This window comes from Callionymus lyra, chromosome 3, assembly GCF_982586985.1.
Source record: "Callionymus lyra chromosome 3, fCalLyr1.hap1.1, whole genome shotgun sequence".
NCBI lineage: Eukaryota > Metazoa > Chordata > Actinopteri > Syngnathiformes > Callionymidae > Callionymus > Callionymus lyra.
In genome coordinates, this window is record NC_141820.1 from 39,732,763 (window position 1) to 39,747,577 (window position 14,815).

At 40.0% G+C, this 14,815-nt stretch overlaps 1 protein-coding gene across 6 annotated transcripts in view; it reads left to right on the forward strand.

Annotated features, from left to right (window-relative positions):
• The window catches only part of cdk17 (cyclin dependent kinase 17), a 31,118-nt gene that overhangs the window by 6,225 nt on the left and 10,078 nt on the right, over nucleotides 1-14,815 (forward strand). For 5 of the 6 annotated variants that reach the window (XR_015710772.1, XR_015710773.1, XR_015710774.1 and 2 more), the window contains exons 2-4: nucleotides 10,214-10,358; nucleotides 12,617-12,781; nucleotides 13,968-14,101. Coding sequence is in view for 2 of the 6 variants with exons in the window: in XM_087787950.1 (XP_087644076.1) it covers nucleotides 10,232-10,358; nucleotides 12,617-12,781; nucleotides 13,968-14,101 (426 nt within the window). In the remaining 4 variants the exon portion in view is untranslated. Of the gene's footprint in view, nucleotides 1-2,397; nucleotides 2,455-10,213; nucleotides 10,359-12,616; nucleotides 12,782-13,967; nucleotides 14,102-14,815 lie in introns of those variants that run through there. The other variant, XM_087787951.1, reaches the window with a different exon arrangement.

Sequence of the window (14,815 nt, forward strand, 5' to 3'; positions counted from 1 at the left end):
ATAATCTGATTAACCGGTTGCTGTATTCGAGCAGCAGTAGACCGGGATTACACGCACACAGTTGTCATCGGTCACATTCAACTGGACCCATTCTGTGGTCATTCATGAATGACTCTTTCACTCACATAGTATCTCAGTGAGGATAAAATAAAAGATGCTGCTTTTCCTACATGAAATGACTGTTCAAGGGTCGTGCTGCTTTTACTCTTCAGCTTCAGCCATGTCGGTAGGCTTTAACAGATTTGGTAGTTTTACAACCTATAGTCACCTTTTGGTTAAACGCTTTTTTCTAAGTGCTTGTCAGGTGGTTCCACAGTGGGACCTTCATTAATATGAGAAGCCAAGGCTAGGTCCTCGGGGTGTCCACCTCAGACATGTGATGTTAGACACACGGAGTTCTAGTGCCATTCTCAAATCTTAAAGGGAAACAAGTCACCCTGCCCCTGATGGCCTGAGAGTCCACGCATTGTGTCTTTGGCAGCTTTTTCCAGAGTCTAGAGCAGAAAATGTCTGTCAAGCTACGTCGCGGTCTCTGTTGCGCCGTTTTGGATAAAGTGACTGGAAAAACCTCATTGTGAGGTGAGATGGTTTTCTTTTCTTGGGAACAGAGTGAAGATCTCTGTCCCAGCTTGGAGTTAACTTTTCCCGAAGGCCTTCGCCTAGGTTGTAGACTAGATTTGGCCACCATGCCTGAATTTGAAACGTAATCTATATTTTACAGCCTTTTCATCTGTATCTCCCAGATTTAATCATGTCACCATGCAGGAACTCCATCCGATCTTTTTACCATAGTATTCTCCTGGAAAAGTCATGTTGATCCAATCAGGCCTTATAGCTGATCTTCCTATTGTAAATTGATATGTGACAGTCCCTCAACTCCTTTTTATCCTTCTTTTACACATGGTAACAGGCTTGCTTCAGAGAAAACAGGGAATTTCCAGTATTGGTCCCCGTTGATGTTGTGAGTTTGAAAGTGAAACTACCCACCAATGAACTTCTCTGTCAAAAATTGTAAATTGTAAAAAGTGTTTTTCTTTCGAAAATGTATATTTCTTTTTCTCATATAGTTTAATATTAACAGACACAAAGCTCAATCTGTGAGAACCTTTCTTAATGATGATTGTAGGAAGCTGTATTGAGTCATAACTGCAAAAAATTACTCTATTAAAACAAAGTAATTGCAATTAATTGTTTTGAACGTGTAATTCCTGGCAAGTCCACGTGAAGGCGCACTTGGCGCCAGACGTACTTGACGCGCACACGGAACACAAACGACAGAGAATGAAGAGGGCAAGACGGAGTGCAGTTTGGAGTTGCATTAAGTTGGTTAATGTCGACAAAGACGGCATTGACGGATGGACCAAATCGATATTTAAAAATATATATATATATATATATTTGGCCCAACGCCAGTGATGCAGCTGCTGCTAATAACCGAGCTAACAGAAGCTGCTCTGCTGCAGTGTTGCCATGAGCAGATTTTTGGAGGAGAAATCTCTCCACAGGATTCAACACCACTAGCTTTATTAAGTATCTAGAGAAGCATCATGACAAAGAATATAAGCAGATCGAAGAAAGGGTAAACAAAACGAAGCGATGAACTTCGCTGTTCTGTAGAGACGAGAGAAAGAAGGGTACAACCCCAGAAAACAGATGAAAGAGGCTGCAGTAAAATCCTGGAAAAGCATCACAAAAGAAGAATAAAAATGTTTGGTGATATCAATGGGTCACAGACTTGATGCAGTTATTGCAAGCAAAGGATTTGCAAAAAAATATTAAATCTCATTGGCTTTAAGTTATCTGTTCCAATACTTTTGCTCACCCAAAAATGTGGTGCTTTTTTACCAATAATGGTATTTTCTAAGTTGTGTATCCGATCCAGATGTAAATACCTGGAAATAAAAGCTCAAATGTTTCCAGTCTACAGTAATAATAAAGACATTTGCATCACTGTTCCAATACTTTTGAATTTTGAAATGCATTTTACTGTAAAGTGAATCATTTATCGCATTACAGAAAGAATCCATTGGAAAAAAAAGAGGACATTGAATAAATGATTGCATATTTAATCGCAATATTTAGGAAAATAATCCCTTAGCCCTATATGGAACCATCATCACTGGCTCAAAACATTTTAAATACGCATGTATTTTGGTTAACTCATATGGCTACTTCAAAGAGTACACGATGGAGAAGAAAAAAGGTAGATAAGTGATGCTACTTGATTTTTGACTTTACACCAAAGTACATAAAGGTAGATTACCCTGACACTGATGTGCCACTACAGCCAGTGCTGTTGAGAAAAACATTTCACTTTTATAAAGGCAACAACATGTTCTATATACTAACAGGCTGATGACGCCTGCATGGGAAGTCAACCATCTTCCAGGATGCCATCAGGTGTGTCCGGTGGTATAACTCTGAATCCCTTGCTCAAGGACAAAGATTGTTCAGGTTATTTTTATTTTTATTTTGGAAAGACAGTCAACAGTCCAACTTTTGCAGTTTTGTATAATTATGATAATAATGCATCCCTCTCTTGTGTTTTTCTACTTGCTGTAACACTGACCGTATAAACGATGTATCTAGAATGGACAATACACAGTCCTTGTACATTGTGTTAACTCATGCATGATTCTGACTAGTGATGGCTGGAAACCTTGTTAAACCATGTCAGTGTGGTCCACATGTGATGTGAATGTGACAATAAGATGAGATGACACCCCTGCTCTTGCAATATACCAATGTACTAATGGATAACAATATTTGCCATGTATGTCATAAGGACCTATTTTATACCACTTTCTCACACTTAAATGATCATCATCAAACCAATAATAATGTACTTCTAAGACAAAACAAACAAACACAAAATGCTGCTTTTAAATGAAGGTTTTTGTTATGAGGGGAGAAAAAATCCAAACCATCACATGGTCTGGTGATAAAAAGTGATTACCTCGAGTTGGGTCAAGCTTAGTAGCAACAACTGCAATCAAGTGTTTGTGAGAAATGTTGTGAGTCTCACAGCGCTGTTGAATAATTTTGAATTCACGCATTTTTAAGACTTGTAATTTAGCCACATTGCCAGAAAACAATGTTGTATCTTTAAAATAAACAATATATCGTTGTTACTACAGTATCGCAACATATCGTATTGTCACACATGTATCGTGATACTCATCATATCGCCAATACACAGCCCTACACAATACCACAACAATATTATGCTGTTGGAATGGTGTTCTTTTTTTCTGAAATACATAGTCACATTTTCATATGTAGATTCATTTTTTCTTCTCTCTCTCTCTTAATAAGAAAATCCTTTATTTTAAAACTTCATTTTGTGTTTACTTGTGTTTTCATCCTATCTATCAAAAAAAGTCATTTGTCTTTTGTTCATTAGGAAAGTTTATTTAGGTCTATTAATATCAACACTCCAGCCTCTTGTGCGTTACTTCAGCTCTACCCTCTGGCTCAGTTATCCTGTAGCTCCTTTTCACTTTTCTCTACCGCTAACAAAAGAGCCTTTGAGAGGAGAGTGCCCACTGTACTGGGCAGAAAGTCCGATGTGTGTTCACTAACACATGCTTATGAGCGTGCTCACTGGATCCCACATTTATTCAAGTGCTGTTTTGACATTCTTCAAAGCACTTATTAGACCCGACCATGTGATGCTATATAACAACATACAGTAAACAACAATATCATATTTAAAATGATGCATATCATCATTGACTAGTTTCTTCACTGCATATTGGCATTTTGCCTTGAAGATAATTGGTAGATGGTTTGTAAAGCATTTCTGACCTTCAATCAATTTGAACAGAAAGAAGTTAAAATTGTGATCAGTGTACCTCGATAATCGCAGATTTAGCCTTGAGCCCAAACTTAATAAAAATCATCAAATCAAATAAAGAGCATTGACATTTGACTTCTCATTATAACGATCCCAATTCCCTAATGATGGATTTTTTTGGCAACAGATTAATGGTCAAAGCTTTTGAAACGACAAGTTTCGTTCCGCTATCCCGGCCATTGGGAGTGCGTTCCATCCCTTCTTAAGGGTGATGACACCGTTTCACCATCCTGCTCTCAGAAGTCATTCTTATCGAGATAAAGGACTAAAGGATAACAGCTATCGCTATTGTCGTTTATACTGACAAAGAAGGGAAAATCCTGTGTGTGTTCTACTGGAATCTCTGCAAATCTATATGATAACTGAGATAAAAGGCAGCCAGAGGTGACCCCATCAGAAAGACCAGAAACACCTGCACATTCTCAAATTATACCTGTGGGCAGTTTTAGCAGTGTTCAAAATATTATTTTTGTTCTTCACTCTGGAGTCTGATGTTAGTATGGGGGGGGTGTGCAGTCATAAAACCTGAGAGTGTGGCGGCATACCTAGATCTTATGAGTTTGAGTTGAAGTGTATGCGGTAAAATAATGTTGCTGCTGCTATAAGTGAGAAAAACATCAGCTAACTATTATTGTAAACTCATAATCTCTTATGAGCAGCTTTATTTTAAGCTAAACTATTAACATTTGTGTCTCGTCTACTGGCTTCTATTTTTTTTATCCTTTCATGTTTACAACATTAGTTTGAGGTTTCTGTGTTTTTTAAGACTAGTGCTTTTAGTGCAAGTGAGCATGTGAGTAGGTGCTAAGCTACAATGTCATACAAATGGTCTTTAAAAATCTTGCTCGGCCCCTCATATCCATCAATCAAGATTGAAAATTTAAACTGTCTTCCACACACTATACTAAGGTATAAGAACAAATATAATTGTGAGCTACACTGTGGTCTGAGGCTCAAGGGTGAAGAGGGGATGATCACTTAGAGGACCAATGAGATTTGAGGTCACTCTTGTCATCAAATTGTCTGCTGCCCCCCGCGACCCAACCTCGGATAAGTCGTAGAAGATAAACAGATAAATGTTTGGGTAATCAAACCTTAACTTCTCTTAAAAGCTCTGTTATGAATACAAATCTAAAATACGTAGATTAGTTTGTGTGAGATGTGTATGTTTATTTAATGTTGAATATTATTATATCTGCTGGCGCTTTTGCATCAGAATGTAAGAAAGTCAGAGTCAATCTGCAGACAGGTCGGCTGATACTTCCGGCTCTGATTTTAAAGTGCATGTCTTCTATTGCTATCATAAGGGTTTGGTAAGAGACGGGTTACATATCAGCTCTTTCAGACCAGTGTGAGATTTCCCAGAATTAAGATTTTCCAATGTAGAAATGGTACAATAGTGATTTTTATGTCCAAAACCATCCGAGTGACAAATCAATCCACCCTCTTACTACATCTGGTTGGTTTGGCAAAACTGTCTAATTTATGACTCCCTTGTCCGCATGATTAAAGTAGTTACACAGTCACGCCACATCTTGTTAATTACTTTACACCCTGTCTAATTAAAAAGTTGTTTTCTTAAAGTCACCTTTAAGTCCTGATTGTAGTAATCCCCCCCATTTAATTGTCTCCAAATACAGTAGTATTGTGTGGCAGGCCAGCCCTTTTCTCACCCTCTGAGATGGCAACAGGACATGGGGTCTTCCTTAAGCTGCCAATTGAATTTAATCCTATTAACCCAACACAAATGGGTCCTTAATTCATCATTTGATGAAATAAGCTGTTCTCTCTTTCCCTTACTGCCTGTTCTTCCTCCCTTCCTTCCACCTCCTCACATTCACACCAGCACCCACGCAACAAAGACATTTCTCTCATACTACAGTGATAGGAAACTGTCAGATGGAAATGGAACGGAAATAAGTGAAGTGGCAGAAAAGGTTTTGTGCGTGTGGAATGATGTCGTCCTAATTAGGTCTCATGGCTCGCTGTCTTGCCACAGTTGCTTGCCCTTTGAAGCCTCCCTCTCTTGACAACCTACGACGCATTTGGGAATGCCTCCACAGATGGCCAAGAGGAGTGATGAATGAGGCTTTGGGAAATCTGGGTCAAAATGTGATGAGTACATGTTTGTGGGTGTCATTTCTTCTTGTGGTAATTTTGCTGTTTTAAATATTTTTTCTCAAATAAGTCTTAGAAGACACACACAGAGTAAGCTATACAGTGGGGTAAAAAGTATTTAGTCAGTCACCAATTGTGCAATTCTCCCATTTAAAAAAAATGAGAGAGGCCTGTAATTGTCATCAAAGGTATACCTCAACTATGAGAGACAAAATGAGAAAAGAAAATCCAGAAAATCACAATGTTTGATTTATAAAGAATCATTTTGTGATTTATTTATTTTTTGCAAATGAAGGTGGAAAATAAGTATTTGGTCACCTACAAACAAGCAAGAATTCTTGCTTTCACACACATGTAACTTCCTCTTTAATAGGCTCCTCTGTCCTCCAGTCGTTACCTATATTAGTTGCACTTGTTTGGCCTGTTTATTAGTATAAAAGACACCTGTTCACAACCTCAAACCATCACAATTCAAACTCCACTAAGACCAAAGAGCTGTCAGGAAAGGAAACCAGAAACAAAAATGTAGACCTGCAGCAGGCTTGGAAGACTGAATCTGCAATAGATGAGCAGCTTGGTGTGAAGAAATCAACTGTGGGAGCAATTGTTAGAAAATAGAAGACATACAAGACCTCTGCTAATCTCCCTCAATCTGGGGATCCATGAAAGATATCACCCCATGAATTCAAAATGATCGCAAGAACAGTTAGCAAAAATCCCAGAAGCACACGGGGGGGGGGAACTCGTGAATAACCGTAGAGAGCTGGAACCAAAGTAACAAAGGCTAACATCAGTAACACACTATGCCGCCAGGGACTCAAATCCTGCAGTGCCAGTACATGTCCAGGCCCATCTGAAGTTTTCTAGAGAGCATTTGGATGATCCAGAAGAGGATTAGGAGTATGTCATATGGTCAGATGAAACCAATATATAACTTTTTGGTAAAAACTCAACTTGTTTGGAGGAGAAAGAATGCTGAGTTGCATCCAAAGAACACCATACCGACTGTGAAGGATGGGGTTGAAAACATTATGTTTTGGGGCTGTTTTTCTGCAAAGGGACCAGAACGACTGATCCGTGTAAAGGAAAGAGTGAATGGGGCCATGTTTCGTGAGTTTTAGGTGAAAACCTCTTTCCATCAGCAAAGGCATTGAAGATGCTGGACGTGGCTGGGTATTTCAGCATGACAATGATCCTTAACACACTGCACGGGCAACAAAGGACTGGCTTCGTGAGATGCATTTCAACGTCCTGGAGTGGCCTAGCCAGTCTCCAGATCTCCACCCCATAGAAAATGTTTGGAGGGAGTTGAAAGTCTGTGTTGCCCAGCGACGGCCCTAAACTATCACTGTTCTAGAGGAGATCTGCATGGAGGAATGGGCCAAAAAAAGTGTGTGAAAACCTTTTGAAGACTTACAGAAAAAATTGACCTCTGTCATTGCCAACAAAGGGTATATACACAAGGTTTTATCATGAACTTTCGTTATTGACCAAATATTAATTTACTTTCTTTTCCCATTGTGTCTCTCATAGTTGAGGTATACCTATGATGAAAATTACAGGCCTCTCTTATCTTTTTAAGTGAGAACTTGCACAATTAGTGACTGACTAAATACTTTTTACCCCACTGTACAAGTGTCTTTGTCCTAGCCTAATTCTGTGTTTGAACATAGCTGTTTCACTCCTCTGTAGAGAAGACAAAAGAGTTCTTATCCTACTGCGTATGAGGCCATAGTGTGCGTGTGTGTGTGTGTTTGTGTGTGAGCTTGTGATAGTCATCAGATTTGTATGTGGAGATTGTTGAAGTCTGTGGGACACAGCTCCTTTTTCTGAAAAGAAGCTTTTCATAGAAAAGTGAAGTATCTAGATGCTCGTGTGTAGTTTGACATGATGAAATCCCAACCTTTGTCTGTGAATTTTAGTAGCCGTTTGAATAAGAGTCATCTCTGTCAGGTGACTGCCTGAGTATCAGAGCATCAGATTATATCATATTAAGCTACTTACAATGATACCGGTCACAAATAAACATACAATCCCACCAATCGCTTGCCTTCATTTGGAATCTGTATTACAATGATGAAGTATATCTTTTCATGGGACAACACTGAAGAAATTACACTTTGACACAATGAAAAATATTCTGTGTGTTGCTTATATAACAGTTTAAATGTATTTTTCCCTTAAAATAAATCAAAATATAGCCATTAATAGCAAAACCCCGGGCAACAAAGTGAGTACACCCCTTAGTGAAGGTTCCTGAAGTGTCAGTATTTTGTGTGGCCACCGTTATTTTCCAGAACTGCCTTAACTCTCCTGGGTACGGAGTTTACCAGAGCTTCACATTTCGGAGCTGGCAGATATTCAAGGCACAAAAGATGTTCTATTGGGTTTAGGTCTGGAGACATGCTTGGCCATCACCTTTACCTGAAGCCTCTTTAGTAAAGCAGTGGTCATCTAAAAGGTGTGTTTGGGGTCATTGTCATGCTGGATCACTGCCCTGCGACCCAGTTTCCGGAGAGGGGATCATGCTCTGCTTCAGTATTACACAGTACACGTTGGAGTTCATGTTTCCCTCAATGAAATGTAACTCCTTAAGACCTCACTCATGCAGCCCCAGACCATGAAATTCCTACCACTATTCATGACTGTAGACATGACACACTTATATGTACTCCTGACCTTGTTGCCGCCACACATGCTTGAGACCATCTGAATTAAACCAATTAATCTTGGTCTCCTCAGACCATAGGACATGGTTCCAATAATCCAGGCCCTGTTTGCAAGCTTTTTTGTCCAGACCAATTTGATGTAGTGTGTGGCGTATGGTGTGAGCACTGACATTCTGATCCCCCACCTCATCAAACTCTGCAGCAATGCTGACAGCACTGCTGCGCTATCTTTCAAATAGGACGAACAACGTGAGTGTCAGGTGTTGTCATTTGTCATGTAGCGCAACAATTCATCTTTTAAAGGGCACCTAATGTCAAAACCCAACTCTCCTGACTTATTCACATGTTGTAAATGTTGAAGTCGTCCTCTTCAAAATGCAGTAGGTCATTCATCATGACGTTGCAAAGTTATTACTTAATAAAGTTCTCTCCCGTCTGAAATCTCACCAAACAAGAATACAGCTTAAATTAAACATTCTGACGTCACTCTGGTGGAGGTGTCCTCCCCTAGAAGCCCTAAATCAGTTAAGAACCTACATGTTAATCGTGAAACAAAATAAATATTTATGTAAACATGGTGAGAGTTACTTCTGACTTTAGGTGTTTTTGTAATGTGTACATTAGGCAGCAAAGCTTACTTTTAGACATTTTGCAGGAAAAATGACATCAGTGCAAAATTTGGACATTTAGGGGTGTAGTCTCATAGAGGTGTGATCACTTTTGTTGCCGGTGGTTTGGACATTCATTGCTGTATATTGAGTTATTTTGAGGGAACAATACATTTACACCGTTATATAAACTTTACACAGACTACTTTCCGTTGTCATTTTCAAGTGTCATTTGTTCAAGTTCACTGTTTATGTGCATAATTATTTGCTGCCGCACATCCTGACATTCTTTAAGTACGATGTTTGATACGCTATGTGTGCATGTTTAAGCATGTGCTTGACTGGAGTCACACGGGTACTTAAGAATGAAGTCATTGGTGCCAGTCAGTGCCAAGACCATGTGTGTACACAGACAGATGGTGCATTTTTAGTGAAATGCAACCTTGCGACTGAGAGGAAATATTGGGTTGGAATTGAAACGACTGTGACAGGAGTTCACTCCACTGATGTTGGAGCCAGCAGGTTTCCTCCCCCTTCCTGCTCCATCACTACACACACGGTAAACTGTTTACTCACTGGGTGTTAACAGGGCAACACAATCAGCAGCGAGAAGCATGAGCAAGATGTTTCCTGCAGAACAGTGCTGCGTCAACGTAAACGTGCCCGTGTGCTAGTGCCAGCTGGTTATTGCTTCACACCTATTAGTTATTTCATTAGCCGCTGTTTAAATCAGTGAGTGTGTGTGCTATTCATCTTTAATTCATACCTTCATTGGTTATTCATCTGATGTTGTGGCATTTGTGGAGTGAATGAATTTTGGATTAAAGGCAGCTTTGCTTTATTTATGAATTAAGATGAGGCAGATCTGGAGGAATTCCCAACACTGTTGTCACCCACACATATTTATTATTTTGTTGTCCCTCTGTAAAATGTATGATCATATTCTCTGTTGTCTCTCACAGGCCGTGCTCTGCTCTGACATGGAGAAGATGAAGAGAATCAAAAAGCGCCTGTCCCTAACTCTTCGTCCCAGCCACACCATCGACGAGTCTCTATCTGAACTGGCTGAGCAAATGACCATCGATGACAACGGCACCAAGGATAACGGTCAGTGCTCATATAGGTGGTCAGAGAAGACCTGCTCCACATTTACTCAAGGGCTCCTAACATTTGATGCTAACATCAAGTAGTTCCTCTGTTTATCTGCTTTGTTGAATGTACAGAGAGTGTTTTTTATGTGCAAGGGCAGTGCATCAAACATTATCCAAGAAAAGACTGAGCAATTTCTTTCAAGAATTAATGACATTTCCTTTCCTGTACCAAGCTTCTATATTCTTACTGAGGCCGAGGCAATAACTCTATCAGATTTATCAGGAAGTAAATATGGCTCACCTTTTATAGAAATTCAGTTTCTGCACATGGTGCAGGTTTTACTCAAGCAGCTTTTTCTGGATCCCCATGAAGAGGAATGGGGTAAAAAGGTCCACCAACAAGAAGAAATTTCAAAAGGCTGGACTGCTGCGCAATGAAGACAACAACAAAAAACTTCATGTTATAACCAGGCTTGATATGTGCTTCAAAACAGGCGTCTGAGGTGACGCACAGCATGTCCAATAAGGCTCTGTCTGTGGTAAAATGTCTAACAATGAAACGTGAGGCTTAAAGTCAGGTGCACTTAATAGTCTGGAAATTGACGGTAATATTACAGTCTATGTCCACGTCTTTCATGCACACACCCATGCCATGAGACCATTGCCCTTAATATTTTTACAAAGAGGTAGGCAGTTTATAAAGAATATTTTAAGTTCAGCAGCATTAATAGATTTATGGAAACCGTTCTTTAGAGCAGTGGTCCCCAACCACTGGTCTGAGGGTCACTGAGTTCTGACAATCAGACAATATTCACCACTCAGCGCAGTTACTGGTTTACACTTTGACTCTTGTTCAATTTGAAACAAGCCGATGAATGTTTATGTTAATTAAGTTATTGTCTCTATAAGCCCATATGTACTGTATGTATGTAAAATGTGTGTGATTCCAGTTTAAATTTGTTATTGTGCACAGATGCATCATGGGAGGTTGCATTTCTGTGTGCACTATCAATAAGTTAGGTGGGCTGGTTATTGCCTTCCCCCAAGCTCAGTTGTCAAGTTCATGTTGCAACTGATGTTCAGAGTTAGTCACCTGTCTATGACGGCGTGGAGATGAATACATCAGTGACGGAGCGCTACAGCACGATTAAGACGAGCGCCACAATCGTCTTGGCCTGAATGCATGTGTCAAATGTGGAATTGTTTTTTTGATATTAAATCGGTCCGCGGTGCATAAAAAGGTTGGCGACCATTGCTTTAGAGGACACATTACAGGGAAAAAAGAAGCTGATAAAGTGCTAAATAAAAACACTGTATTCCTTTAGCACAAACACCTTCTTCTCTGATCATTTAACATCTGCAGGAAGCTCCTCTGCATGTTCTACAAGTCTGCAGTGGCCAGTGTCATGTTTTATGCTGTGGTGTGTTGGGGTGGTAATGTGTCCAAGAGGAGTGTCAACAGGTTGGACAGGTTGATCAGAAAGGCTGGCTCTGTGGTTGGCATGAAGCTGGACTCACTGGTGACAGTTGCTGAGAGGAGATCTCTGGACAAACTACTGTCCATCATGGATGATGACAGTCATCCTCTGAACACTGTCATCAGTGAGCAGAGAAGCAGATGAAGTGCAAAAATGCTGCTTCCCAGATGCAACACTAATAGACTCATGGACTCATTCAGTTTGGGGGCAAGAGTGTAGCGAAAATATGATTCCATTACATGTTAATAACCTTTCTATCCTTTTCTTTGTTATTTTTCTTTGATCTAGCTGTAGTTGTTTAAACCTTACATTTTCTTCCTGGCTTCATATTTATTTAGTTATTGTCAATTATTGCATTTTAATGCAAATACTAGGCTCAGTTAAGGTTGGTAAAATATTCATCTTTTGCCCCACCAGGTGTTGCCACCCAAAATGATTCCCCACCTTAACCAAACTTTCTCATGCTTCCTGTCCTCTTCATGTCCTCACTTAGCTTATCCATGGACCTCATTTCTTGTCTCTCAGTTTAACATGGTCAAACAATCTGCCTGGTCTCCTGAACTATCTCTCTATACTTCTCAACACGGGGTGTCCATCTGATCCCTCTATCAGAAGGACATAAAGAGACTTGTGTCCTTTATTGGCAATTTCAGATGAGTTTAGTCCATAAGGTCCTGACAAAGTCATTTTGAGTCATATGCATTCTCAATAGATGAGTTGAAATGAAACCAGTTTCATTTGTTTTCTTGTTTTTAATTTAGTTTTTAAAAGAAACTGAACCTTTTTTTTCTTTCAGAGCCCTTCATGAGAAACGGCCGGCCCCCCACCTCCCACAGCATGCATTCATTCCTCCACCAGTACACTGGCTCCTTCAAGAAGCCGCCACTCCGCCGGCCTCACAGCGTCATCGGGGGCTCGCTGGGCTCTTTCATGTCCATGCCACGCAACGGCAGTCGTCTGGGTGAGATGGACACACATACGTACACAGGACCACTCACACGATTAGTGAGTAGTGGGAAAGCAGTTGGCTTCTGGCTACGGACAGGAAATGTGTCTCGTACATTCTCACTGTGGCCCATGTCTGTTTCCCCTGTGAAGAATGTATTGCCCACAGCAAGACTGTTTCTCAGACCAGTGACGGCTGGAGGGGGGATTCCGTCAAATATGATGCTAGCTCCTTTGACAACCTATTCACGGCAGAGAGGGGAGTCTTAAAATGTATACAACTGTTTCAATTAAAGTCTCATAAATCATAGAACTGCTGGAAATCGCTTTAATAGATTTATAGAGTAATAATTAATGTGTCAATAAAATTGATGGACGTTTGGATTTAAACATATGATGGGAATGGATTCCAAAATTAAAAAAATATAAGTTGTGAAGAAAATAATGAAAATAGGGAAAATGGAAGGGATTCATGGATAAATACAATGGGGGCCATTGAAGGGCTGAGTTGGAAAGATTGATATTGTGAAGAGAAAATATAATGGCTCTTCTGCGTCAAAACCTCAGTCTATGGTGTTCTTCTTTACAACATCTGGATGTTGGGCCTCTCACTGGACCCTGGCCTACATGGAGGTCTAAAAACGGGACAGCTATGTGGGCCACCCATGTCCCATATTTGATGCTTTAAAAAGTGACACCTATTAGATCAGTTAATGACCACAGGCAGGAGAGGAAAAGGAAAACAGAAGAGGAGTGATGGATAATTGAAAGTAAAACGTCACATCATATATATTAGGGGTATCTAACGGTTTATTAAATCATAAATGATATTAAATCATAAGCCAAAACCCACCCCCTCCTCAGTGTTCGTTCCTCACCTATGTATACATGCCTGCAAAAGATGGGAAGTTGACCAATCAGACATGTATGTTTTTTATCATGTGACGGGACACACACACAAAAGATTCGACATAGAGTACAAGTACAAGAATTTCAGTTTGTATATGTATATACACGTTTCCTGCCCCCAATGCTCAATGAAACCCACTTTTAAAGGGACAGTTGGACATTTCTGCTTAATAGTCAGTAAAATTCTCTTCAAATTGATATTCTAGTGTTCATAGTATTTCAGCTGCAAATCTCCATTTCAACAAATTGACGACTGACTTGTGAACATTGTATCATAATCCATTTTTACACAGATATTGTGCATGAAAACCTGAAGATGGGTTCAGATGGGGAGAGTGACCAGGCTTCAGGAACCTCCTCAGATGAGGTCCAGTCTCCAACTGGTGTTTGTCTTAGGAACCGAGTCCAACGGCGGATCTCCATGGAGGTGAGCGCTAGCATCTATGCATACACACTCTCACTGGGTCTCATTCATGAAAAGGAGAGTAAATCTACACTTGATGATGAATGTCAATCCCTGCTAAAGTGAGAGTAGATTGTGGTGATTGGTAAATAGCATAAATCCCTGTCTATCTATAGACAATGATGACCATATAAGGAGGTGAAGATGATCCTCTCCACCTGTCAGACACGATGCCAGCAGAGAGAGAGCGAAACTAACTTTTCTGAAGCAGAGATCAAAATTATTTCGGATATTATTATAATTTATTCTGTTAGTAGGGGGGTTGGAGATATATTTTATTTTTTTCCGATAGTAGTGAAGTTGTGACAGGGAAAACGCAGGTCTGGAGTGAGGTGATGGATTCTGGTAAACTTCCTTGCATCCATAACCTATCGGAAAATAAAAATATAGACGGATGAAGTGCTGTGGCTAAAGAGGTTCTTGAAAGTTCGACCAGCTGTGACCAGTGATCTTTCTTACGGGCATGTAGTGGACGAAGACTCGGAAGGTTCTGGAAAAAATGTTTTTATATCAAACTAACTTTACTTGAGGCAAATGACAACATAAGAACACACGAAAGAAATGCATTAGCCCAGGGAGGAGGAATCTCACAGTACAAAAGATCAGAATCATGAACCTTTATTGCCAGTGTTGTAAACATAACATATTGTTTTTGTAGTGGCAGTACAGAATAAAAGA